This window comes from Rhea americana, unplaced genomic scaffold, assembly GCF_003343005.1.
Source record: "Rhea americana isolate MKP2758 unplaced genomic scaffold, rheAme1 scaffold_48, whole genome shotgun sequence".
In the NCBI taxonomy this organism is placed as follows: Eukaryota; Metazoa; Chordata; class Aves; order Rheiformes; family Rheidae; genus Rhea; species Rhea americana.
Genome location: NW_028186623.1, coordinates 3,625,994 through 3,653,410, shown reverse-complemented (window position 1 = coordinate 3,653,410; position 27,417 = coordinate 3,625,994). Strand labels below are relative to the sequence as shown.

Genomic DNA, 27,417 nt, shown 5'->3' with positions numbered 1-27,417 from the left:
AAACTCGTTCTGCTTGCATGAAATAGCTGCAGCGCYGATGAGTAACATTGTAGGTATCCCCTGCAGTATCCCGTCAACATCCTCACAAGCCAGGCTAAGAGGAAGCTTCTCTAGAGGTGACTCTGGTTCCCATGGCCTGTTTAATCCTATGGGAGGCAGCTGTGGGAAAGAGGGGAGCCCGCCAGAGAGGGGTCACCCATGTCTGCCAAGGGTTGTAAACGTTTTGGCAAGCGGATACTTGACTTCTAAGGAGAACTAGATTGAGACCCGTCAAACTTACTTCACTTGAACAATGAGATGGCCGACAGATGATAAGCACATTCAATCACTGCTAGCTTGGGCTGAATTCAAACTGGCACCTACAGGTGAAAGACTATATTGTGTAAACAATTTCCTGATTTGCACGGTCCCCATTAAGATGGCCTTTAATTTAGGCCAGGGGATACACTGGCCATTTTCTCACACTTGCAGTGCTGACCCAGATGCAGACATCTTATATCAACTTGATCTGTAACTATAGAAAGCAGCAACCAAAGTGAGTTTCAAATCAAAATGTAGCTTGCTGGTGCCAGTTACAGTTGAAATCCGCTCTTTCTCCCTTCCAGCAACTAAATAGCATAGGTAAGTAGTGCAAAAACATGAGGCTTGTAAGTGAAAGAGTGTGGCGTTTGAGTGCAATGGAGTTCTTTATCTCGGTGAAACAGATACGAGAAGAAGGGCGTAAARGAAAACCAAAGAGAGACAAAGCTCTCCCTGGAATGTATAAAAAGAACCGAATAAGCCATTCAGAGCATGTGAGTAGATGCTTTTTAATGGAACATTAGCAAGGCAATATTCATCTGTGCTGGCCTGCACAGAAACAAAATAAAACCCGTGTTGTATCAACAGTATATTAAGAAAGCAGGCAAAACTATTTTCTCTGTGTTAAAGGGAAATCAGGCCTATGAAAGTCCTGCATATATTTCAGCAGCGACACCTTGGGCTGTAAAACTGCACAGCTCTGCTGTTAAGCAGTCCTGGGATTGACAGTGTTACATATAGCAAATTATATGATACTGCATATAATTCAGCCTCGTGCTACCTGAAAACCCTGACCCCCTGTACATAGCAATAAAGGTAGGATTTGTCCCAAGAAGCATAGCARTAATGTGAATCTTTTGTAATCTGTAATCAAGCGAGGCTAGGGAGTAAGTAAGTCTTTCACCACCAGCATCTTGCAGATGCAAATCCAATGCTTATCTGAAAAGCTGCCGTGTGCGAACAAAGTCTCAGGGACAAGAAGTGGGGAATGGCAGACAAAATAGTTGAATTTTAGGAGTAGTAATAGACAGGGTCATTCTGATTAACCTTAATGCAGCTCTTAACATTGCAGTTGGTGCTTAGCTGATGGCTCTGGCTGCCAGTTAGCCGCAAGGGCCAGCCTGAGCCAGGGTGGAGGTCTCCTCGGGAGGTCATTCTGGTCAAAATGGCTTTTACCCGAGCGCCCCTGCAACGTCGCCTCCTTGGCTTGCTGCAGGTCTCCCAAGCACACGCCTGCGGGTGCAAGCAGAGGCAACCCGCGCAAAATCGGGCCAGAAACGGACGGTGGTGATGGAGCTAAGCCGGTCCCTCGCCCCCCAGGCTGCTGCTGAAGGCCCTGTGGGTTTGCTCCGCCTGCGCCCCCGCGGCATCCTCAACGCCGCCCTCCTGCTCGGCCGTGCCGGCAGGGCGCCCGCAACTCGGGGCTTGCGAGTAACCGTGTAAAGCTGTACCGGTGACGTTACCGCGGGTGGGCTATTCACCCGGGCCTAAAGCAGCTCTCCCAAAACTTTTCCTGCCYGCAGCAGGGATGAGGTGCCCCGTCTCGGACGGTGTCTGATTCCTATCGTGTAATCCTAGTGCGGATAGGGGTGGAAAAGCAGGGAGATGGGTTGCTAGGCAGATGCGGCTGCGGCCGCCTTGCTCCCCGCCTGATTCACCGTGTTTCCTCGTGAGGTCGTGACCAGGCACTGCGGAAACGATGGTGCCCTGCTTTAAATAGCGGAGAAATGGGCAAACTTGTAAAGAGCAGCTGGGCGTCTCTCTATTTTTGTTGTCTTATTTCTTTTTCTGGAGTTAAGTGGATGTAGCTAGGACATAAGCGAGCAGACGGCGGCTGTGAGGTGGACCCGGGCAGGGGTCGCTCGGGAAGCCGACGTCCCGATTTACGTTTTTTTCCACCGATTTTTGCACAGTCTCTGCTTGCGTTACTTTTCTTGCCGCCGCCCGGTCCGTGGGTGGGATGGCGCCAGCCTGGGGCGCCCAGGGCAGCACTGGTGCTACCTGGGCCCCGTCACCCCGTGGCGTGACATCACCCCGCGGCGTGACGTCACCCCGCGGTGTGAGGTGACATCGGAGGACGAAGCGGGAGGTGTGGGGGGGCGGGAGGCCCGGCCGCGCTAGGCCGCGAAGCCCGCCCGTCTCCATGGCAACCGCGGCGCCCCCCCCCCCCGTCCCGCCTCTCACGTGACCGGGCGGCGGGCGCTCACGTGATGTTTGGTTGCCGCGGAGCTGTTTCCGGGTCAATGCGGGACGCGGCCGGCGGGCCTGGGTGAGCGGGGCCGGGCCGCGGGCGGGGGGAGGCCGGGCCCCCCGCGGCGGGGCGGGCAGGGCAGCGGCCCCGCCCGGCTCCTGCCCGCTGGGGGCGCTCGGGGCCGGGGGCGCGTCTGGCCTTTCGGGGATGCTCGCGGCGGGTTGCGGCGCCCTGCGCTGTCCCTCCTCTCCGAGCTCCTGGAAAACCCTCGGTTGGGATTCAGGGCCGCAGGCGTCGCTCCGCCTGCAGGGATGCCCAGGGGGGAGCCGGCGGCTTCCTGCGGGGCAGGAGGTGACACCCGCGCCCTCCGCGCAGGCCCTCGGCGCAGGTGGCCTTGGCACCGGCTGCTGGGGCCCCACGGTGCCTTCCAGAAGCACGCTGAGCGGCACGCTCGGCGTCTCCAGCCTGCGCGTTGGCATCGGCTGCTTCTGGGGATGCGGGCCTGCGGCAGGCGAGCAAATAGCCAGGCTTGCTTTGGTGGCGCCTCTGGCATCGTTTCGTGTACCCGGGCAGCTTGCTGAGGTCAATCAAAGTGCGTGTCCGCCTACCCCGATGGTTTTTATCCATCTGTATCTTCAGATCTCTTCAAAAGTGATTTCCCTGAATCTTGTCATAGAAGGACGTACCAGCTTCTTTAGGCAAATGTGTGTGGCATTTCATCCAGACCTTTTTTTTTTTTTTTAAATGAACATGTCAAAATGTGTTAGGTGTGTGACTGACTGAGAACTGCTCTGAAGACATTCAGATAGCATTGGAATTCATTAGAATATCATTRGCAATGTAATTCTTCTGACAGGTCTTACTTTTGTCAGCTTTATAGCACTGAAATAGAAATATTTTTGTGTCATTTTTGTTTCATTTGGCCTTTGTCCTTCTTGCACTTCCCTCATCATCTGAAGCAGCCAGACTGCATCTCAAGTCAGGTTCACACCCTTCTTGTAAATGCTTAGTGTGTTGTATGTCATTCAGGCCACAGCCTTTCAGCAGGATGTTTAAATGCAGACAAAAACTTTTGTCAACATCTTCTGAAATCTGAGCACACCTTTTGGAATCCATTGTATTATTTGGAAAACCCCAAAGTTATTTTAGGTTATGAATTGTTCCTTGAACCACCAGTAGAAAAACACTGAGAAAACACGCGCCTTGCCAATTATTGTATCCTGCCTTGTGCAGATGACGTTCATTTGAAATACCTCATGGCTTTTTTGAGTGTTTGTTAGTCTTTATTATTAAGTAATGTAGTAATTCGGAGAAACTATGTGCCTGATGTGCCTTAATGTTAAATCTAATGAGAAGGGAAATGGGAAAGGTAATTGGACCCCCCTAACACTGTTGTTATCTGGCAGTAATATTGCTTTGCTAAAGTAAATCTTAAAATGCTTGTGACTGAAAGTTGATGAAGATAAATGATGTTAGTTTTGGGGTTTTTTTTTCAGTTCTGGAATACTCTTGTGTTTTAGGAGAACACATGAAATTTTTTGGTGTTTTTTTTCCCTCTAGTGTTATATTGAAGTGTCTTCCTCATTTGGAACTTCCCACTTGATGTTAGCTCATGGATGAACAGGAGTGGAGTTGACTGAAAAGCAGAGTGAAGGACAGAAAGCTTTATGGGTGGGTGAGTTCCAGAGCAGGATGTCTTAATGTCCATCTAGAAACCAGTATCCATCTCTCTTATAACACTGAGCTCCAAATCTACTTTTAGTTTGAGGGCCTTTCAGCTGAAGGCCTTGGCTGTCCATACGAATCATTCCTCTCACATGCTGAATGCTTTATCATAAAATTAAATGCCTTCTTTCTAACACAAACTTTTCTTTGAGGACTTGCTTTTAGATTCTAACTACATGCTAAGATACTGATGTGAAGTTAACTCTGTGATATGAATCAGACAATTGGTTGCTGTGTGGTTAAAAAAGGGTTTGTTGGCTAGCTGGTTTTTTTCAGTAAAACAAGTCCTTTAAGTCCATATTTGTAACGTAATCTGTGTGTGTTTAACAGGCTTCAGTCAGTTTGCTCTTTATACTAAATTCCATTGTGACAGAGGGTTTTTTAGGTAGTTTGTTAACGAAGGAGCAAAGTAAAGCTTGTTAAACAGTTGGTTCTCAGCAAAGGGAAACTGAACCTTCCTTCTCTTTTTTGTTCAGGAATTTGAATCTATCCTTACCTTTAATGAATCTAAAGGAAAGTTCTTGGCAGCAGAGAGAATTTTTAATTCAATGTTGACTAGCAGCATCACTTCAAAATAAGCGTGGTCCCCTCGTTAACTCAAAGTACAGATTTCCTCTAGAAGTCCTGGAGTTGCCAGTTTGTGTGCAGAATGCATATGTGAGTTGAGTTTTGCTGGTATATTAAAAATGTAATTATGCAGTAATTTATGAAAATACTACTCTGTGACTAATTGTATACTCTAGGAAATCTGCRTTTGTTTCCTGCAAGTTTGTACCTTCTGGAGTTAGAACTGACAGATGCGGATTTCTCATCTGTGCCCGAGATAAGGGGCTGGCCCTGCTTGGGAATGCAAGGGCTCTATTCAACCTGCAAATAATATGGTTCCCTTGACTCTGTGCACGTGTCAGACGTGCCTCTATTTTTTTCTGGAATAAAATAAAATGTAAGATCAGAATGTGTGAAGGAAAGTGGGAYAGGTAAATTTACTTTCACCTTGGGTACAACAGAATACCGACCACCATGGTATCTTTGGGCCAAGTAACTTCCAGCTGACATTTGATATCTTACTAGAAAGGTCAGCAGCATGTAATATACTATGTCCTTTTTCCTCTGCTGTTCTATTCTGTGGCATGTGGATACGAAGGGCACATTTATCTTTAAGATATGTTAAACAGCTGCAAAATTGAAATAGCAAAACTTTCTTTTTAGACTGGCCAAATGAAACTTGAGACTGTTTCATGACACAGCAGTTGTATTCTAACTAGAAGCTCAGACTTGTGAGCAGGTTGGAAGAATTATAGTTCTTTGTAAATATCAGAGGAGAAATGGTGATACTGCTTTTCCAGCTAAAACTTGTTTTGAATGAGGCACTGCTGTCAGTGAAGATGAGAGCCCTGAGATACCTTAGTGAGCTTAATATCAAACTTGAGTACTTCCATGACACCCTGCGGGCCAACTGATGGAGGCCTTGTCAGCAGAGGCTGTTGAGCTCCAGACTATTTACTGCATTAGGATGATTTTTTTTTAAAAAAAAAACAAAGCCTATCCTGTTTTCCATCGTGTTTCTTCATAAACAGTTAGGCCATATATATATTTTTTTTGAAACACAAAAAGGTATGGTTAAAGCCATCACCTTTATTTTGTCTACCTAGCTGTAATGCAAAGATCTCTGGGGTGAAGCATATTTCTATCACACATATGCAATTGAAGTGCGTCATAATCTGTCAAAGCAAATGATAATGAATAAATATTATTGTCGCTAGCCAACAAGAGAGTCATTTTACATCGGAGTTTAAAGACTTAACCATAACTTCAGCACACCAAGCACAGCAATTAGAATCCCCAAAGCCGATCTTGGCTGAAAGTCCTGAGCTAGAGAGAAGGGAAGTGATAGGATGCAAACATCCTTTGAAGTAATTTTTTACTCTTAAACAACTCCTTCTTCTCTGCCCTCTTTGCAACCCTGTAAATGTCTTTGAGAATATATGTAAAAATCTCATAGTCCACTTGTAAGGCAAATAAATGCTCTCTTGCAGCCTGGAGAGTGTTGGGAACTGGACAGTTCTGGAAGAGTGTGTGGGGCCAGGAGGTCTTATACTTGGACTGTAATGGTATGGTTGAACGTGCTTGCATATCTTGAGCCTTGCTTTCTTTCCAGTAATTTGTTACTTGAAGATTAAATTTGAAATATAACTTAATATATTAATCCACAGTTCAGAAGATATGAAATCCGTGACCCAGCTGGTCACTTTTTGTCCTGCGTTTCTAAGGATCGTTACTGGAGATGATTATTAGTAGCTGACTGTTTATGTCCTCTGATTTTTTTTTTTTTTTTTTTTAACGAATTAGAAGTCCAAGAAAGGAGCATGGACCAGCCCAGTGGAAGGAGTTTCATGCAAGTTCTTTGTGAGAAATACAGCCCTGAGAACTTCCCGTATCGTCGTGGTCCTGGTATGGGAGTGCATGTCCCAGCAACTCCCCAGGGTTCACCTATGAAAGGTAGGGTTCCTGTCTTTCTGAGCGTATGTGGAATTTTGTGTGGGATCACTTCCCCTGTTGTTCTTGCTTGTGTTGAAGGAAGAACCTCCCTTAATTGCCTTGAAGAGAACTGTTATGCTTGTATTACCACRTGTTTCTTACTATTCGGTTGTGTATCTTGGTCAAATCAGTATGTTATAAYCATTTCCAGGCTCCGCGTAGTTGCACAACATTGTTCACAGAAGGAACCAAAATTATGTAGGGTTACAGAACAGAGTTCAAGTTGCTGGAGTCAAATATCCACTGAATTCTGGTCCTTCTGACCTTCCTTCTTATCTATGGGAGGCCTGTTTTGCATTTATTTCCTTCTTCTCTCAGATGTGGATGATTGCCTGTTTCAAGTATGAAGGGTTTAATTAACATTGCTTGCAAATAAAAAGAAATGTAAAAATTGCTGGGAGAGGAAGCGAGAGACTGGCATCTAACAAAGAGGTAAAGTAGATCCAGTGACTGAACTGGTTACTATAAAATTCAAGTAAGTTTTTCTACCCACTTCATTTCTAGCATAACAGAATCCTGTCAAAGAAAGATGGGAGAAGGCCCTGCACAAAGCTGATTTTTTAAGGATTCAGCAGTCCTGTAGTTATTTTCCTCAGACCAATGACACTATTTTTACTAGCAGCTATAACAACATGTATTTTTGCAGAGGTGGCTTAACAAATGCACAAAACTGGATTCAGTATCCAGGTAGCTCTGTATGCCAGTGGTATTGCAGTGCTATCAGCGTGCATTAATGGCTACAGATTCAGAAGGAGTCGAGTGTATGCTTGACTGGGCCATTCATCAAGCSAAGCAATGAGTCACTGAATCTCCAAATAGGCTCTTTTGAGACAAGCGGCTCGAGTCAGTTTGTGGTTTGCTTTAGCTCACTTCTCAAGGCACTGAATGATCTCTGTGCGAGCTTATACTGACATTGTGGAGAAATGCTGCTTTCTCCCTTGCTTCTGCCCATGCTGCTTTGAGGGAGTTTCAGGCAGATGTGTGTCTGAAGCACTTTGCTGTTCATGTGTGTCCTTCAGCCTCCTTCAATGCAAAATCTGTGTCACTATTTACAGCTTTTTGAAGTGGATCAGTCTGACACGCTTTAGTCTTCCCTCAAGCTGTGGTGTTAGCATTTGGTTCTCTGTTTATTCAGATGATTCTGAGATTCAAATTTATCCCACCAGAACCATCACTTCTTTGTACAACCTTTTGACTATCTTGAGTTGTAACTATAGTTCAAATTTCCATCAGGTCAATTTGTATCATAACCAGCCCCAAAGGGGAAAATAGCTATGAAAGTTAGCTGGATCAATTTACAGTAACTGAGTTTGACAGAGGAGAAAAAAGTGCCCGAGTTCAGTTGAGGATAAAATGTACTGCCTGTCGCTCAACATTAACAAGAACAGAAAATCACCTTAATGGAATATTCAGTCAACCCCCTTTCTCTTGTGTGTGAGCACATGCTTACCAGAGAAGAGAGCACTTGTTTTTAAGTCTTAAAATGTGACTTAAACATGCTTTACAAGTACCTTATGAATAATTTCCAAAGTCTAGCACTGTCCTTTAAAGAAGCCCCGTGTTAATGAACTTGAAACTAAAATTACTTTGATAGTCTACCATTACAATATCTTTCTAGTCATGCARTTGTCATGACTACAGTACTAAAGTACTAAAAAGTACTAAAGAGAGGAAAAAGGACTAGCTTTTTTAGGAAGAAGCTTGCTGTTAAGTTTTAGTGGATTTTGGTACTCAACAGAGGTGAGTGAGAGAGCTGTATTCTATTTGAAAGATTGTAAGATTGATGGCGTGCTTTGTCTAAACATGAGCTTCTTGTGTTGAAATGGTTTTCTATGGGTTTCTGTTACAAATCCATAGCTATTTAATTTGTCACAGTTATGCATTAGCAAATCAGGCTGTGACTGTGATCCAAGTCCTTGCCTGTGAAATAGCCGCAAGAATATTTACCTGTATGAGAAGGGACTAGAGCAAATTTTAAGCAGAAGTGTAAAAGGCAGAGCAAACAACTAAGCTTTCGCAGGTCATAAGAGTATTAAATATCCTATTGCRTTGAAAAGGAAAAGCTCAGAAGAGAAATGTTTAAATATTTCCATGCTGTTTGTAGGCAAAAGTGAGCTAAATAGAAGAGGATAAGGCAGGCTGGCTCAGTACAACAACGATCCATGTAACTCCATATCCTGTCTCCAACAGCAGATGTCTGAGGAAGAGCTTAAGTTCTGGCAAGCACTGATATGACATGGGCTATAAACTACAAGTGTCTGGTCTGTCCTTGCTGGAATGTGGAAAGAAATGAATATAGTAAATGATCATTGATACAGAATGATACTTCACATTTAGAGGAAAGACTTCCTGATTTATGTCAGACACTTGTTGTAAGATACATTTATATCCAGATATGTCTTGAATATGTATAAATTGTGGTAATTACTGTTGGATCCTTTTCTTTTGCTGAATTTCATGCATCTCTTCTTCGTGCTTGTTGAGACCAAGGGGTAATCTTCCGTAACAACAGGAATGCAGTGCTGACTGGAGGGCATCTTTTTTCCCCTTGTTTCAGATCGCCTCAACCTTCCAAGCGTGCTAGTATTGAACAGCTGCGGCATAACCTGTGCAGGGGATGAGAATGAAATTGCTGCCTTCTGTGCTCATGTGTCTGAGCTAGATCTTTCTGACAATAAACTGGAAGATTGGCATGAGGTAAAAAAGACTTTCTGAATAGCTTTGATGGCTGCTACTATGACTGTGAATGCATTACAGGTTATAAGAGTATTCTCATTTAAGGAGATACATGTTTCTATTTTTTTGTAGATTCTTTCTTATCTTTGAAGTTGATATTTATTTACTTTGCGATAAACTTGAATATAATCCATTTGTGCACTTGACTGCATTTTCCTTGTGACTTATGATCTTGGCCTATAGATGACAAATGTATTTTCTGTCATGGGAAGCACTAGAACTATTTTTCAAGTGTCAAGAGGTTAATGAGCAGTGCAGCTTGTTGACGGAGTAAGAATCAGGAGGTCTGAGGAATGGGAYTTGATTCCAGTTCTGTCACTGATTCTGTGACACTGGGGAAGGAACTTTCTCTTTCTCTGCTTCAGTTTCCCCACCTGCAAAACAAACTGAATAACATTTGCCTCATAGGGCATTTTGAGGCCTCATTAAATAACGATAAATGCTATTGGAAAATGTTTTGAAGTGCTTGATTGAAATATGCTAGGTAAATGCAATTTAAAACCAGTAAAATAATCACAATGTGTTCAAGTGTCAATGTTCCTGCTTTTATGATAGTGTTGATTTGTAGAAGTATGTGAAAAAGAACAAGACCTACGACCTAAAAATTATTGTGAGTTTCTATCCTGTCAAGCGCCTGTGTCTTTAAATGCTAGTGAATGCAGATTTGCATAAATATTCCAAGTCTTGTACAGATGTTGCCAAGTCAGAGGTGGGATGGGTCTCTCCCTGTCCTGCCTATGTCTATGTTAGCCTAAAAGGTATTATCTCTGTGGGTAGGAATGAGAACTCCATATTAYCTGCTGAGATTAGAGCCAGAGAAGATGGTTTTGTACTGAAGACGTATACTGGGATGGTACCTCCTGACTTGGTTTATCCTGACCCCTAAAAGTGCCCCTCCCACAGTGATCAGCTGTTGTATCCCCGCTCACGTGGTTGGTCTGGTTTCATGGCTGTGAGCATATTAAGATTCCTAATCAGTTGAGAGAGATGTACGTTCACTTGTGCCCTGCACCCTGCTATTTGTTCATTCTGGTGCACTGTTTAGACTACCCCTGGATGGCACAATTTACTGGCTTCTGCATGACTGCAGTAAACTGGGAAATGAAAGGCTTTCCATGCACTTCAGCCCTTCCTCCGAGACAGGATTGAGTTTTTGTAGCTCATCTCTCACAGATAATTGCCTAACTTTTTCTTAAAAGCTGCCAGTGGTGGGGATTCCAGATCCCTAAGTAGCCTGTTCCCRTCCTTGGCTAACTTTGTAGTCTGAACTATCTATCTGAAGTCTTCCATGCTCTAAATTAAGTTAGTTATATCCTGCTCTATCCACAGCAGGTCTGGAGGACCATTCCTTACAATCCCCTTTATGACAGTTTTTTATCCTGTGAAGAACTTTAATATCTCCTTCTGTTCCTCTTTTTGTATAACACTGAAAAAATCCATCCACTTCTTCCARTCGTTCATTTTAGGTCATGTTTTCTACACTCCTTGGTGGTTTTGTTGCTGTGTTGTCCTTCCAGTTTGTCTAGTTCATTCGTAAGTGTAGTACCCAAAACAGGACATCAACTGAGGCTTTGTTAGTGCAAAATGCAGCTGGATAATAACCTCAGGTGTAATGTGCRCAGTGCTTCAGTTAAACCTCCCCATGAGACTTTTGCAATTGGGCCCCACTATTGACTTGTGTATTTTGTGGTCTGCCCTATCTCCTCTCATTCTAAGTGCCTTGTGGAATGGAGCTCTCCAGCCAGTTTTTTCTGACTTGTAACTGTTTTCTGGATGAACATCTCTTTCCCCAGATGTTCGTACTTTGACCTTCCCTGAACTCAACTTCATCTTACATGTCCCACGTGGCTTCACGTTGGTTTCTAGTCTTGTACTCCAGTGTCATGGCAGCTCTTCCCGCCTTAGGGYGTTAAGAAAACACATAGTAACATTAAGAAAACACATAGTATTTGATGATTCTTGTCATTAAGAATGTAACAAGTAGTACTCTGCTAAAACATCTCCGTCTTTCATCTATGAGTTTTGTTTTGCAGTCTTAACTTTATTATAATTTCCCAGAGACTATAACTCCTCAATTTGCCTGTGAGATTGGCATGTGGGTCATGTCAGAAGCCATCGTTCCATTTTATCTAATACTTCTCACTGAATCAGTTTCCAGTCGAGGAGGAAAATCAGATGGATGTCATATGTTCTTTACAAATTGATATTGGCTGGCTATTCTTCTCACTTAATCTTCTTTTAGGTGCCTACAAATTGATCATTATTAACCTGTTCCGGTATTTTTCTGCACATAGGTGATGTTCAGATCAATACTTACCAGTCACATGATCTACTATGTGYCCATGCTCTACAGGCGCACGCTGTCTGTATCTGGCTTTCCTTTCCAACTGTTGATCTTCCTTCTGTACTTCTGTGCTGATTTGCGCTCATGCACACATTTGGTACACACAAAAAGAGAAGGTAGCCCCAAGCACAGTTGCCTAAACATTTGAACTGATTATAAGAAAGCTACTGTTTTCAGAGTAATGGAATCTACTAAGGAATTCATTCTATGTGTACAGTGGGCTTCTGTCTTTTACATTGGGCAAAACAGGGTGGTCTCTGACTAGTGGGGAGTGGTAGAAAGCTGAGCAAGTGATCAGTGTGACAACTGTAAACTCAAGGGACATACCAATTGCCTCCCTGCCAAAACAGGGCTACAGCAGTTTTGTAAGATACTACTAGCTCCTTTAACRTGCTGCTACTTAAGCTTGGTGTTCSGGTGGATTTTATGACCTCTCCCAAGAGACCTGCTTTCTCTTATCAAGCTGCTCTGAGAGTGTAATTAAATGAACTGTTGAAGTGAATGAGCAATTAACCAATCAATCTAGATTAGTGAATACCTGGAGTATGAATTACTGATAGTTATCAAGAAATCTTCTCCCTCCTCCCTTGTGTAATTTTCTTGTCTCATGGTCATTCTGAAGGGCCCCTTTTAGGAGATGGGATATTATTGCATGAGGTCCGATTACTGCTTGATATGCATTTCTTTCTTTCTGTTTTTTCCCTCCTCACTTAGGTCAGTAAAATCGTGTCCAACGTTCCCCACTTGGAGTTTCTAAACTTGAGTTCCAATCCTCTCAGTTTGTCCGTTTTAGAGAGAAGGTGTGCTGGGTCTTTCGCTGGTGTTCGCAAACTTGTACTCAACAACAGCAAAGCCTCCTGGGAAACAGTGCACACAATCCTGCAGGAGTTACCAGAGTAAGTATGGGGAGTTTGCCACGGAAAGGAGTGCTCCCTGCCTGCAGGTCAAAGCTGTCTTATCAAATCCTGTGGTGGGTATGAGTGAGAGGGGTGAGGAATCGAACATGATCAGTAGAGGAAAAGGAGATTGTTCTTTGGGAGCTTGGAAACTGGCCGGTTGAATGTTTCACGTTGTCTTTAAGCTCGACTCGTTTGGCTCTGCAAAGCCAAAGGCCCTTCTTTCACATATAAACACTACTGCTGAGAGGTGGATAATGATCCCGACATTCAGGAGTGACACATGTTCTTCTGAGTCACTGCTGAATGGATGGCATGCTGCACACCTGTAATAGTATCTCCTGAAAGCGATGTAAATCTGAGGGTCTGGCCACTTGTCAAGTAATATTTCATCATGCTTTTTTTGCGATAATTTKTTGATTTCTGTGGTTTGGCCATGGTCCATTTTGGCAGTGGCATTCTGCTTCTGTAAAATTCCTCGGTGTCTTCAGTTTGATACCAGTTTTCTTTTTATACCACTTTGTAAGCAGCAAAGATCGTGAGAGTGTATCCCACTTGGCAGATAACATGCTTAACAGGGATTAGGGAAGCCAGTTTAGTTTCTGAAAACTTATCAGGACCTGTTCTGCAGTTAATGGGAGTCTTTGACTGACTCAATAATATGAATAAAAAGGRTTGTCTGTGTTGTATACCTTGTGTATGTGCGTTTTTAAATTAAATGGTGAACACTGACTATTACAGCAGGTAAAATGACCATGGGAGTTGGGTTTGTGGCTTGTTGGGCACAAATATGAATTGGTTTTCTGAGCAGTCTCTCACATAATTAATATTAATAGAAGTATTTTAAGGGTTAGGGGAATGCTTAGAGGCATTTTTCATCTCTGGAGGAGGCTTGTAGATTGGAGTGAAGTAGAGACCTGGTTGAATCCCTCCATTTTGGCTGTTCAAAGGCCATCTCTACATTGAGGTTTCAAATCACATGAGCCTTTACAGACAGCTGTGTTAAAATTGCATATACAAGTCCCTTTGCCTAAGATGATGATCATTTCAGAAGGAATATTGAGATGATAATATCTTTCTTCCCCTGTGCAGCTTGGAGGAGCTCTTTCTGTGCCTTAATGACTATGAAACAGTGTCTTGTTCTCCAGTTTGTTGTCAGTCCCTCAAATTACTCCACATAACTGACAATAATCTTCAGGACTGGACTGAAATTCGAAAATTAGGAATTATGTTCCCATCACTAGACACACTTATTCTGGCTAACAACAACCTAACAACCATTGAAGAGTCAGAAGATTCTCTAGCAAGGCTGTTCCCAAACCTGCGATCCATCAATTTGCACAAATCAGGTGAGAGACTGTCAGCTGTATGTTTTTTGTTCTCAGTGTAAGTGACAACTGTTGATCAAAATCTTTACTCTTGAGTAGGTGAAAAAAATGCTTGTTTTGATGCACTTCAAAACTTTTACCTTGGTGTGGTGACTTACTAGATCTCTACTGGCAGTAAATTACTGGCAGTCTACTTTGCTTCCTGCAAGTGTGAGAAAATGAGTGAAGGCAGAAGTGCTGTGCTGGAGAATAACTCTTATGAGATGTCTGTGTTATGCTCGTGGAGAAGAAAACGTCCAGTTACTTTTGACCCAATCTATCCTGGCTTATCAATGGAGTCTAAAAGTTGTTCATAAATGTGTTCAGGATAAGCCTATCATGTTGAAGTCCTGTTTCCTAATGGAGCTAAAGTAAAGCCACACAAACAGATGTAGCAAAGCAATGATGTGAAGAGTACAGCAAAATCTTTTCTTTTAGGAAAGAAAAACAGGTGGGAAATCAGCTTGCCTGTCTCTGATGGCTTTGCTTGCTGATTTTGGTAATTACTCGTTATCTAAATGATGAGTCAGAGTAACATGGACTGGTAGTTATTCAAAATGAACTGGCAAAAGTTTTCTGCGTTAATAGTTTCCTTCTTTTCCTCTCCCTGCCCTAGGTGTTTCTGGCTGGGGAAAGGATAAACAAATCTTTGACAATGGATGGAATAAGAATATCCCTTTTGCCTTGCGTTCCCTGTGTTTTACGTTGAATGAAATTCGTGTTGTTAAAGCCAATCTGTATGTGTAGGAATGTGGCATGTAAGGGGTGAGCATGCACCAGCAAAAGCTGTCCCTCATCTGTGCTCAGTTTTTAGAAACTCACCAGATGTTTTGGCTACTATGGAAGAAAGAAGCTCTCTCAGCCCACCTTGCTCACAATGCCATGGTAGTTGTAGGAATTTTGATTCTTCTCTAAAAACAGCCTATTATTCTGTRTTGCTTTTGCAGTACAAGATTTGGGCTTGAACTTACAGTTTCTGGATAGGCTGAGCTTAAACGAGACCTCTAATTGTCTTTGAAGTGGTAATTTTTCTGTATTTTCTTGTTTCCTGTACTGTAGAGGTGAAGCTACTGATTGGTTTTCTGACAGAATGATTTTCTAACTTGCTTTGTTAGTTTAAGCATCTGGAACATTCAGCCAAAAAGGATTACATTAAACTTTTCTGCAATCTTAGTAAAAGAAAGCAAAGACAGTTGGTGTTGGTATCACTACATGATCAGAGTTGTACTGTTGCTTGATCCTCCACTTTTTTTATTTTACCTCCTCTACTTGCCTTATTWTCTCACATCAGATCTTGAGGGGGCTAAAATTCAGTTAAATGGTGGGACGRCAAAGGGGACTGTTTTACCTTTGGATTTTGAGTTCAGACTGGATCCAGGTTGGTTACATGTGCAAGTTACAGCCATTTGATGGCTATTTAGTGACCTCTAAAATGACGTACATACTGGTAACTTTAATACTGCTTAAGGCAGCATCCCTTTATAGAGGCAGCCATCCTAACTGATGCTAATTGGTATTCAACAGTGAAACCAAGGACTGAGTGGCACATAAAAACTAAACTCCCTGTTCAACCATAGAGATCMTCCTTCTAGAGTTAAACAACAACATGAGAGAACTTAAAACTACTACCTCTTGTAAGCAAATGAAGGAGATTTGTTGTGGTATGTCACCAGCAATAAGTTGACTTCTCCAAGCAGCTTCAGTTGACATTTCCCTGTCAAGTATGTTCTTCAGCTATGTCTGATATTCTTTGATATGTTATGTATTATTTGTGTTTGTTTAAGGAAGTCATTTCTTCCAAGCAGGTCTGCATTGCTGGGAAGACATTGACAAGCTAAATTCTTTTCCCAAACTTGAGGAAGTCAAATTGCTAGGAATCCCTTTGCTGCAGTCGTACACCACTGAGGAGCGCAGGAAGCTGCTAATAGCCAGGTCTGTTGTTTGTTTGCTCTGCTCAGCAGATGTATTAAATGACAATGAATGGCTGGGAATGGGTAATCAGAGGAAGAGGCTGTTATGAGACGCTGTTGTGTATGAATTCACAGCTCAGAAAGAGTTGGTGTTTTTTCTGTGTGGGAAAGGAGGAGAGAAGTGGAARTGTTCAGTCTAAATTCTCTACTTTTCAGAGAACTTTTTGAGTGTCACACATGTATGTGCATGCAACACGTGTGTGCTCAAATGATAACGCCTAGTTTTAAATCTGTTTGGAAAAACTGCATGGAACTTGYCCTCTTGAAAGAGGGAACAGAGGCTTAAACTACCTGGCATGATTTTTCTGATGACAGAGTTGTGGAACGTAGCTTTTGGCTGTCATTCTCGTGCTAATTGCCCTGGCTGCATTTCTGTTCTTACTGAATGTATTTCTCGGTGTCTACAAGCAGGTTGCCATCTATTGTCAAGCTTAACGGAAGCATTGTTGCCGATGGGGAGCGAGAAGACTCGGAACGATTCTTCATTCGGTATTACATGGAGTTCCCAGAGGAGGAAGTCCCATTCAGGTATGAATTCTTTGTCCTGAAATGCAGAGCAGGCACAAAAGGGAAGCAAGGCAAAAGAAAGGGTGACTGAAGAGATGATGTTGTGTGGGAAATTGGGGYTAGCTGTTCCATAAAAAACATTCTTTGCCTTCCTCCTGTCCTGTCTTCCTCATTCTGTTTTAGTTCATCTCATTCATATTGAGATTGTTGCCTGATGACTTGCTGAATCACTTCTGAGTCACATTCAGCCTTAAAGTGTCCACGTCAAGTGCCATTTTGCAACATGACTGTTCAGTTAATGATCTTCATTGCTCCCTGGCCTCCGTGGTGGCTAGCTTCATAATCCACCTGTGTTTGGGAGTCCCCAAAAGCCAGTACAGATCTTTCTCTCTGGTGCCGGGCCAAGACARTAATTCTCTTGACCATCTGGCACGTGGAATGTGCCTGGTGTTAGGAAGCTGTCCCCTCACTTTTAAGCCCGCAAATCAGAAATCTGATGGTTTTTCTTTGCCAAAAATGTATGCCCAATGATCTGTTAATCTTAGTAAACTAATGAACTTTGACAGATGCTGTTCAGTCAGTATCTTCTCTAAGCCAGCATCTRCTTAATACTTCTTAATGGGATGAGGAAGGATCATTGAGTGTCAAGCTACTGCATTTACATGTGTTTTGCTCTAGGACAATGCGCTTGCTCTCATGTGCTTTTCAAACAGCGAAACTTCATAATCTTTTCTTTACAGAAGGGGGTAAGAGAAGTGTGTGTGTGTGTGTGTGTGTTCAAGGACAAACTGAGGTAGAGAAGGTTAAAGGTATTGCCTGATAGGGATCACCAAGATGAAAGTTAGTCAGTGTTTCGCTGGCCTGTCAGTGTTTCCTTTAGTTTAATTCATAGGTAAAACTGCCTCTGATTTTTAAAAGAGTTGTATATTTGACCTACCAATATAGTAAATGCCTCAGAAGACTGCACTGGAGGGTGAGGCTGTGGTATTTGTGTGAATATAAGCAGGTCTAGCAGCTATAGTATTTGTTCAAGGCATGCTAGGGATCAGTTCGGAGGTGAATGCTACTAATATACTTAGGAGAACAACACAGCTGGTGATCCCTCTGTGTTTTTTTTCTGATGACAAATCCTGGCTTGTAATTTTAGAAGCCCTTCAAGCAGAAAAATTGAAACAAACATTGGAAGGGATAGCAGTGCAGCCTGGGAATGCAGGGGAGAGGAAGGGGAAAAGGGGATGGAGACTTCGAGCTCACAGTGCTGTTGCTAAAATAGATTGTTCTCAAAAACATTTTATTTCTGAGAAAACTGTTTTAGATCTCYGCATTCATGGCTTCAGAAGGAAGAATTGCATGGCAGATGAGCTCAGTTGCTCCAGCTGAGTCCAACTCTTGGTGAATATGGCTTGGGGAGACCTGGAAACCCTCCCCAGGAGAAGGCAAGGCAGGCTCTGGCACTGAAAGAGTGTTCAGTTACAGGGTAGGAGGGGAACTAAGGTGCAAGTAACCTTTTAATCATAGTGTGCCCCACCCTGAGCTCAAAAGTCGTTCAGGCCTGAAAGAGAAACTAAATAATTAAGTGTGCAGGCTCTGTGTTTTTTTTTTTTTTTTTTCCTGCTTGTTCCCTTGAACTTTCATCTCAAGGTATTGTGGTGCCTTGCGTGTACAGGAGCAATATGTTATTGAGGAGGTGGCCAAGTGTAGCTTCAGCTGCATGTGATGATACTGTTGAGATCCCAAGCGCCGGGAACAGGCCATATGTGCCCATATAGTTGCATAGTGCCATGCACGATGGAACTGTGTTTGCAGGTGTGAGCTCAGCATATTCTGGCCATTTCATAAACTGATATCTCTCGCACACCCGTATCATAAAGCTGGACTGGTGAAAGAAATACATTGACGAACATGCTATCTCTTTATGCTGCTTTGGTAGATACATGAGATTTACCTTCTCTGCTGATTTCTTAACCTTTAAACACTGTTACTGTCCTCCTCTTAATCAATGGGCTCTTTGTCTGGATCCCTTCATCCATGCAGYGTTTCCAAGAGACTTGTGCTGCTCTTAAAGGCGGTTATTCTCTTTCTGGAGGGGTTGTGTGCCACTTCAGAATATTTTTCARTGAGGCTGCAGAGGGCTGACTGAGAGGGTGTTCTTAGTGCCAAGGGCCAGATTTCACTTCCTAGACTCATACGCAGCAGTTCTGACAAGAATTGAAATTTGACATTCTTTGTAGASTGAATTTTTGTTTGTTTGTTGTTAAAACTTCCTCTGCTTTGCTCCCAGGTCTGGTACTATCTCTCAGAAGGTGGTTTGTAATTAGAATCTAATCAGGACAAATACATGTTGTTGCTGGGGGTATGGCATCTGCATTGCAGTGCTGCCTCAAGCGGAGGAATAAGACATATTTGCGCATGGAAGTCTTACAAGTGCAAGCACCCCTCCCTCCCCTCGAGACTGTAGATGCATAGCGGGTCATAAACAAACAGCATGCTGTCTGATGTTAAAGCTCCCCGGTCGTGTTGTATCTCTTCACGGACTACAGCTGGAAGGGACGGGAGAAGGAGTGAAACGGGCAGGATAATTTCTCTCCCTGGGTGACGTAGATAGAAGGGAGCGCTGAGCGTACAATCCAATATTGGCTGGCTTCTTGAGTGACATCTTTGTTTCTGGGGGTTTTTAATGAGTCCTCGGCTTGCCTGGTCCATTGTTTATCTGCAGAATATCAGAGCCGCTTTTAGCCAGGCTCGGTTCTTCAGCGTCATCTTTTCTGGCAGCCAGCGTCTGTCAGGCTGTGCGAGGTGATTATGTAGGTCTCTGAGGTGCCTATTACCAGGATATGACAGAACCACATGAGCAGCGTGCCTTCGTCCTTATTGATTCGAGGGCAYGCGGTTGTTTAGACTTCTAACTTTGCTGGCAGATTGTGGCTAATGTGCAAGGAGTGGATTGGAAAGCTTGTTCTGCCTTTCCTTGACTTGAGAAAGTTTAAGACAATGTTGCCTGACCATCTACAAGTTTACAGCTTGCGTCTGGGTAATCTTAACACGTTCACAGTACTTTTCTCTCTCARCTTATTGAAATTGTTCCTTCTCCTTATTCTGCTTGCCCTCTCTGCACTGTTTGCTTTCATCTGTAGACTGTGCTTCAGGGAAGCGGCTCTGGGCATACAGCCGTTATGGCAGGGAGTGATTGCAGCCCAGCTGTCTGCAGGCTTGCTGTCTTTGCCTCGCTTTGTGTGGCGTGCAGTTTCCCTCAATGCATGAATTGTGGCAATATTTACAGTTGGCGCATGAGAAAGCCCTTGCCAGGCTGTAGCACTCAGAATTGGTTAGACTAAAGGACGTCCCAGAATGGGTTGAGGGGCTGGTGCTGCAGGCAAGGGGCAGATTTGCTCTCTCTCCTGCTCTAACTGGCTGGTGCTGCTGAATGCATCTGTCTGGAGGCAGCAGAAACTGCACATGGAAATCCTCCCTGCTGGTGACATGTTGGCTAGCGTGCATTCTTATTGCTGGCAGTAGCCCAATGGGTAAAATATGGGGAATACGTTGTCTGCTCTGAGAACGAATGGCTTTATGCGCAAGCCTGACTGTGTCACCCGGCTGACTGTGAGAGCAGGGCACCAGCCTGTATTCGGACACTCCAGCCTGGAGAAGATTCATTTGGTTCCTGAAGCTAGGGAAATCCTAGCGCGTCGTGGCCCTTACCTCATTTCCCAGGCAGACAGGGCGCCTGCTGTTCTGCAGGAACATTCCTACCTTCAGCGTGAGTCCCTGGGGTCATCTGTCTTGCCAGAGGGGCGGTGACACAGCACCGATCACATTCAGCTCAGAGTCAGATTGGAACAAAAAGAGCTTTCTGTGTGGTGCACAGTAGAGAGCCTCTGAAATGTTACCTCCTCTCTGCAGCTCTTGGTCTTTGTTGTTTCAGTTGCATTGTATTCCGGGTTGACATTTTGCCACTTTCCCAGCCAGGCAGAGGAGATGCTGCCTTTCCTGATGGGAGAGAGATGTGCTGCAGGAGGTGGGAGGGAGAGAATGGCTCTGTTCCAGCATGTGCCTCCTTGGGACTGGACCTCGTCAAGGAAATTCGTCGAGCTTGGCTCTAAGGGGAAGTCCGTCGAACGTGTGGTGGAGCCGTTAGGGCTATGCCAGTAAAATTCCCATGTCGTTTTAGAGTATATGCGAGTGGTCAGTTGGTGAAACGTCCCAGTTTTGTTCTGGCGCAGTGCGTTTACATAGAGAGCAGTACCGACCTTWCCAGAGCAGTGCGGTTTTCACTCTATGATACCAGTTTCCAAAATACGTGGCTGCTCGCCTTGACACAGGTGATCTCAGTGATGCTGTATTCAGTGGAAGTGYAGCATTTGGAAAATAGCTAGCCTCCTGAAAAATGCCAAGAATTACCCGAGAATTGGGTCAGGCAATTAAGGCACCGTTACTGGGAATCTAGACTGAGGGCTGTATCATTTGCGTTATTGTGTGTTTAATTCTGAGGCCCCTTAGGGAAGCGTTTTCGTTTTAGCAGCAGACTTAGACTCTTGCAAGCAGAGCGTCCTCTGTTATTTCCAGATCCTGCTCCAGTCATGGCTGTGGTTTCCACAACTGCAGAACACCAGTAGTGATCATTGCTGATAAGTTTTCTTCATTAGGCTATTTTGGGACCAGTTGACCTGAGCCTATCAGGTTGGTGAGAGCTTTACCTTCAGTGAGATAACCTCCTCCCTCATCTAGCGCCCACTCAGCTTGATATCTGTGCTGCAGTGCAGGTTGGGGACTATGTGAGAAAAGGTGACTGGATTGGGTGGGCTTTCTGGTTCTGTTTTTCCCCTTTCAGTGTCGTGCTTGGGAAGCATTATGTGATCTGTGTTGCGTTGTGCTAGAAGAGGGGAAAACAGGACTCATACCATTCCAGATTTCTTCCTATTAGATGTCTGTTTAGGTCATTTAACTTGAGTCAAGGATGGACATTGCCTAATGTGAGCAAAATACAGTAAGAATGCTCCCTGAAGTGTTTTGAGATTTGGTGGCAAATGGGTTGTTTCTTTGGTCTTTCCTGTGCAGGATACTTGTGTGAGGAGAGGAGGTACCTCAGGCTTTGAACTCTAGCACAGCAATATTCTTTACTCATGGGAGCTTCATTCTTCCTTCTCACCTTGAAGGAATTGTCAGTTAAACCAATAGATGTTTCCAGCAGAACCATATGAGCTCTTCACTAAAATGGAAGATGGCGATCACTCAGCACTGTCTGGGTTCTAGTCTTAGTTCTTGTCAAATAGTTCTGGACTTTGTATGCGTCGCACTTTGAAATCTTCACTTACATCTCTTGTAAACTGGTTGCTGTATTCTCCATCCAGATGTTAATTTAAACTTTGCAATCTAGTAGCATCCTTGGGTGATTGCTGCTGCAGAACAGTAGTATTAAAGAAAAGAAAGCGTCTTGTGAAGAGTGCGATAGCTGTATGAGAAACTGCACCATAACTCTGGACCTGTTCAATTTTTCAGGTATCACGAGCTGGTAGCAAAGTACGGGAAGTTGGAACCTTTGGCAGTAGTGGATCTTCGGCCACAGAGCAGCGCGAAAGTTGAAGTTCACTTCAAGGATAAGGTAGAAGAGATGTCGATCCGCCTTGATCAGACTGTGGCAGAATTAAAGAAGCAATTAAAAACTGTAGTGCAGTTGTCAACAAGCAACATGTTGCTCTTCTACTTGGACCACGAAGCTCCCTTTGGTCCTGAGGAGATGAAATACAACTCACGAGCACTGCATTCTTACGGCATTCGGGATGGAGATAAACTTTATGTGGAGCCCAGAATGAAATAGCCTCTTTTGACCTCGTGCACACGTGTGCACGCACRCTCCCACCCACCCACACACATGCATTAAGGAGTTTTTGCAGGGTTTTTATTTCAGCTGGTTGGTTGAGGTTTTGGTTGTGTTTCTATAGCARGTAATTTCTTAGCCCGGAGAGCGTGCCCTGATCTGAGAACCATGCCCACCATCCAATGCAGGTGACCTTGAAGTGGCAATTGACTTCAGCGCATGTGTTTCAGAGTGTCCAATACCTTGATGTTTTCATCGATGCTCCGGTATACTCGTGATTTGGCATGAATGGTCACTTGTTCAAGCTAAAGAATACTAGGACCCATAAATTAGGGAGCTGTTTTTTGTGTGTATGTTTTGGATTTTTTTTTCTTTCTTTCTTTCTTTTTTTTTTTTTGATACAACAGAGCACCCTTTTGCCTAGCTATCTGACTGTGGCTTTAGCTAGCTGAAGTATTTTTCCAGCTAGGTGCTGTCTCTTAACCTTTTGTTGTGCTTGAATTCACTGAAAGGATGTTAAACAGTATTTAGCTTGAATCAGAGCTCAGGTATTTGGTGCATCCTGCATCCTTAATTCCACTGGTTTGTGAGACTGAACCAGATGGGAGAATGAAAGAGACTCTATTAGAAGGAAGATTTCTTTTCAAAATTTGCGGTCTGTATCTGTGCTGTCCCACCCAGATTTTTGATGAAAAGATTTGATTTCTGTGCCCATCCTGTGACATGAAAATCTGGAGGCAAAGGTAGCTTGGACATCTAAGTTATGAAGGAAATTTTGGAAGGCGATGGGTGGGCCTTGCATTGGGTGGGGTTCAATGGTAAGAGTACAGAATCTGTTGAAGAGTATATTCCCCACCTTGGCTACTGGAACATTGCCGCAATGCTGAAAAGATCCAGTTGTAAGCACTTAGCATTGCAACAGTTTGTACTGAAAAGTGGAATGGCTAAAATTGCTCTCCTGGGAGAGAGTAAGCCTAAAGCTGAAGTTTTTTTTATGTTGCTGTTGTACCAGAATTGAAATTTAGCACTTTCCCCAGCCCCTGACTGTGGGGTCCCTGCTTAGGGTCTGAACTAGGAAAGTTTTGACTCAGATCAGTTTATAGAAGTTCAGTAACTGAACAACTGTACTCGCATTATTGTAAAGCAGTTTTTCACTCTCTCTATCAACTTCCCCCCACACGCACCTTGTAGGCATTGTGTGCTGCTGCTTAAATTAGCCCCTTTTTTCTACTTTAGAGCAGATTCCCTTTACCTATGAGACCCTCATTCCTTTATATCTCTTGTAAATCAGACAGCTGTTTCGCTTTACTGTGTCCTGCCGTGTTCCTCTGTCACTATGACAAGCTGAAGACTTTTCAAATTAGTTATAAGCAGCTGCATAGAAAGTATTTCAGGCTCTGCAGTGAGGGCTCTAGTTACACATGAACTTCTGACCTTAATTTTTAAGCGTTCTCAATCTCCACGTGCACTTTCTTTCCCATGATGCTTTTGTCCCAGTCACTGAGCTCCTTTATATTCTTGAAGTTGTGCATTTCTCTTCATGTTTGACCTAAATTGTGGGGTGGGGTAGGATGGGGACAGTATGAAGTATTATCTCATAATCTTCAGGTTTGGGATGTAGGATCCGTTCAGAAGAGACGGGTTCTGCATCCAAGGTAATGATAAAAATGGGAGGATATAAGACAAGTTAATTATTTGTGCCTCATCCCCCTGCCAAAAAAATGTACATCTCCTGGCGTTACTGAGATGAGCAATACAAAACAGACCAAGACTTGCTGTTTGTAACAGAGAATCCGCAGTACGTGGCTGTGGGACTGTGGCACTCGTAACACAGCAGAATGAGGAGGTGGCAGCCGTGTAACATAAGATGATGCTTTTATAAGCTAGAGCTTTACTGAAGATGTATTTTCCATTTGGGTAGCGAAAGGCATTTGCTGCCTTATAGTGGAACTCTAAAGCCAACACTTATGTATGATATATACATACATACGCATAGGAAAAGTTGTGTTTAATAAGATATTTTGTTATAAAGCAAAGTTTTATGAAGATATGGTTGTTTAATATTAGAAGCTTATTTCTCCCATTGACCTCCTGTTTRAGTACATTATGCATCAGTCGCTGGATTGCTAGAGGTAAGTAACTGATGCAGATAAAAAGAAATATCTGATCTAATTCTATAGAGCAGTAATTGCCTATGTGGGTATATTTATGGCATTGTAACTGGTATTAATGAGATGCTGTAATTATTGACCAACCTTTTCAGCACAATTAAATGTCTCTGTTTCAGAGAAGGAAATAAACAAGGTCAATTAAAGAATTGAATGGGGTTTTTAGAGAAGAACCAAATATGTGCTTGTAAGTTTGCCTGCCTGCAAAATAGTTACCCTTGTCTGCATACAGAATGATGATGTTACCACGCTGGCTCTGCACTATAAATAAATAATGGTTTGATTTATGACAGACCTGGTGGGAAATTGAAAATGGAAAAGGAGAACACCTTGTGGTGTACGAGCTTGACATGCGCTGCACAGTGACTGGAGATCTGGTGTTAACATCTAAACCGGATCCCCTGGTCTGTCTGGATCTGGAAAAGTCACAGTGCGGATGTTGCAGTCTTGCTGCTTCGTGAGGGGAAGGTTTATTTCTGGCCAGTGTTGTAAATTCACCTTCTGTGCAGCCAGCAGAGCATGTGTTGGGCGAAAACCAAATATATCAGTTGGCTTCCAAGGTAAAAAAAAAAGCATGTCCGGAGCGCCGAGCCGTTCCTGGGTGCAGGCGCTTGACCTTTGGCAGCAGGTGTTGTGGTGCACCACAAACGTGACAACATGTTCCAAATTGGGTCACTTTTCATGTATACGGCTTTTGGGAAAGGGTCGTGTATTTGTGCAATGTTACCACTTCACAGGGGACTGTGTCTTGGGGAGAGGGGTCTGAACAAGATAGCTTTTCTTGCCGAATGTGGGTCGTGAGAATCTGGGAGGGCTCTGAGATGGCAGGAAATCTGATTTAAATCTATTCAATGCTATAAGGGTCTGCATCCTCGATTTGTCGACATACCTGCTTTAGCAAAAGGTCCCTAGTTCTGTCATGTTCTTTCAAGAAGACAAAATACAGACTTGCAAGCTTCTCTAGCTTTTGTGTCCTTTTATCCGAGCGCGACTTTTGTCAAGAACCGTTTTGTTGTTCATGCTAGTTCATGCATAAAAGTCTGCCACAGGCAGTGTGCGCAGTGGAAAAAGCACCTGGTTCACAAGGAATTAGGTAACAGCTATATACCAAAGTATCACACGGCTCTGTGTGTTGAGATCAGATGCTGTGCCGTTGTGTTTTCGGATGCGTTCCTGTTGAATATCTGTGTTTTGACCAGATGTTACAACTGGATTGCTTAACCAGCAATATTATGAATATGTATGGTGTGGCAACTGTTTGTCCTCTGCTCCCTTGGTGTGTTTTGTAACTGCTTTTACTGGGGGTTGCATTCCCACTGGTGGTGGATGATACAGCGTAGTCGGCAGTGACTTGGGACACCTCGGAGGAACTGTGCTTAATCGTGCTCGTTGCCTCTGCGGAGGGAGGGGGTTTCACTCTTGTTTTACTCTTGCCTCCTCTGGTCTGTAAACCTAAAAATGCAACACGTTGGCTCTGCCTCTATCAGTTGCCATTTTTGCTTGTAAATGAGATTCTTTAGGTTCTGTTCGTGCACAGATTTGAAAATGCAAGCGATCTGCTGAAAGCAGCCCAGAGGCTAAAATATGTAATCCTGGCAGCTGTTCCACCCGCGTTTGATTGTGGTGCTTTGTGTAGGCGTTAGAGGAGACGCCATCCCCGGAGCCACGGTAGAAGGGGCTTCTGCCATCTCAGGCCTTTGTCTCTGTGATTGCTTTTCTGCAGTTACTGGAAATTTCAAATATAATTTAAACATGAAGTTCTATTCTTGCACTCTATTAATTATACATCCATATGTAATTTTAAAGAAAAAGGAAAAACTGTAAATCCATCTCTTTATTCTGGTTTCTCTCATGGGGAATATGCTTCCCAGAATTTGCCTTTGGTTTGCTTGCAGACTTAGTGGTGGAATTCAGGCCAATTAGGTAATCGGTTTGGATCGGTTCAATAAACTTATTTAAATTTTTTTCACGAAAAAGATTTCCAGAGTTTTGTGAGCACTTTCTTGTTTCTTCAAGCAAAGCTTTTCCCTCCTCCTCACCCGCACATTATGCACGCCTTTGGGAGAGTTAAACCTGCCGAGAATTTTCTTGTTYTAGCTGTTCGTGTCAGTCGTCTGCCCTAATTGCTAAGGCTCAGTCACCTCACTTGTGAGCGATCCCACTTGTAGCACCTTGGAAGTAGTAACAGAGCATTTTTTTTTTCTCCAACCCGTGTCATTTTGCTTTACGTGGTGGGATCCCAATGCTTGAGCGTCTCTTCCTCTTCTGAACTGTGTCTTTCAGTGGTGGTGATGAATGTCCCCTTGCAGGCTCGGGGCAAAGCGCGAGCTCTCGCTCTGTTCCTTGCTGCCTGGGCGCAGTGGGCGCAGCCTCGCAGTTAGGACGACTTTCACCCTCCCGGAAAGATTCAGTAAGCTCGCAGGTCACTTGCTTRCAGGGAGGGCAGTATGGCCCACCAAAGCATTTAGTCGTGGGGTCGTAGGGTTACTGTGCCTGAATGTTAAACTGCAAAAGGAGCAGAAGGAAACCTCTTTTCATGGGTTTTATCTATCTCGTAAGCAGTATGAGAAGAATCAATTTATTTTCCTTCTGCTGGAAGCTTTTAAAATTTGTATAGGAATGAAAAGAGTTAGAGTGTGTGGCAGGTAGCACTCCTGGATATATTCTTCCCTAGTTTATTAGTCCTGCTGCCCTCCTAAATTMGTTGTTAGTTTGGGAAAGAGAAAAAACAATAAAGCTTCCTGCTGGCACGGCCATGTCTAGAGGATAAAAACAAAGCAAACTTTGGCTTCCACCATGGAAGTGGTTACTGTCCTGTGCCATGGTATGCTAAAAGACACTGTTGGGGATGGAATAC

General features: G+C 43.6%; 1 protein-coding gene across 5 annotated transcripts; it reads left to right on the top strand.

Moving 5' to 3' along the window:
• The first annotated feature begins 2,523 nt into the window (after positions 1-2,523).
• TBCEL (tubulin folding cofactor E like) lies at positions 2,524-26,526 on the top strand. 5 transcript variants are annotated; one of them, XM_085316831.1, is made up of 10 exons: positions 2,524-2,569; positions 4,052-4,166; positions 4,693-4,873; positions 6,566-6,715; positions 9,312-9,451; positions 12,549-12,730; positions 13,823-14,079; positions 15,903-16,029; positions 16,479-16,595; positions 22,074-26,526. In XM_085316831.1, the coding sequence occupies exons 4-10, from the start codon at positions 6,583-6,585 to the stop codon at positions 22,390-22,392; spliced, it is 1,275 nt and encodes a 424-aa protein (XP_085172957.1). In that variant the 5' UTR covers positions 2,524-2,569; positions 4,052-4,166; positions 4,693-4,873; positions 6,566-6,582; the 3' UTR covers positions 22,393-26,526. The 5 variants fall into 5 exon arrangements, with proteins under 5 accessions (XP_085172957.1, XP_085172955.1, XP_085172956.1 ...); XM_085316829.1 differs by lacking the exon at positions 4,693-4,873 and having other exon boundaries at positions 4,052-4,162; XM_085316830.1 differs by lacking the exon at positions 4,693-4,873.
• The last annotated feature ends 891 nt before the right edge of the window (positions 26,527-27,417 follow it).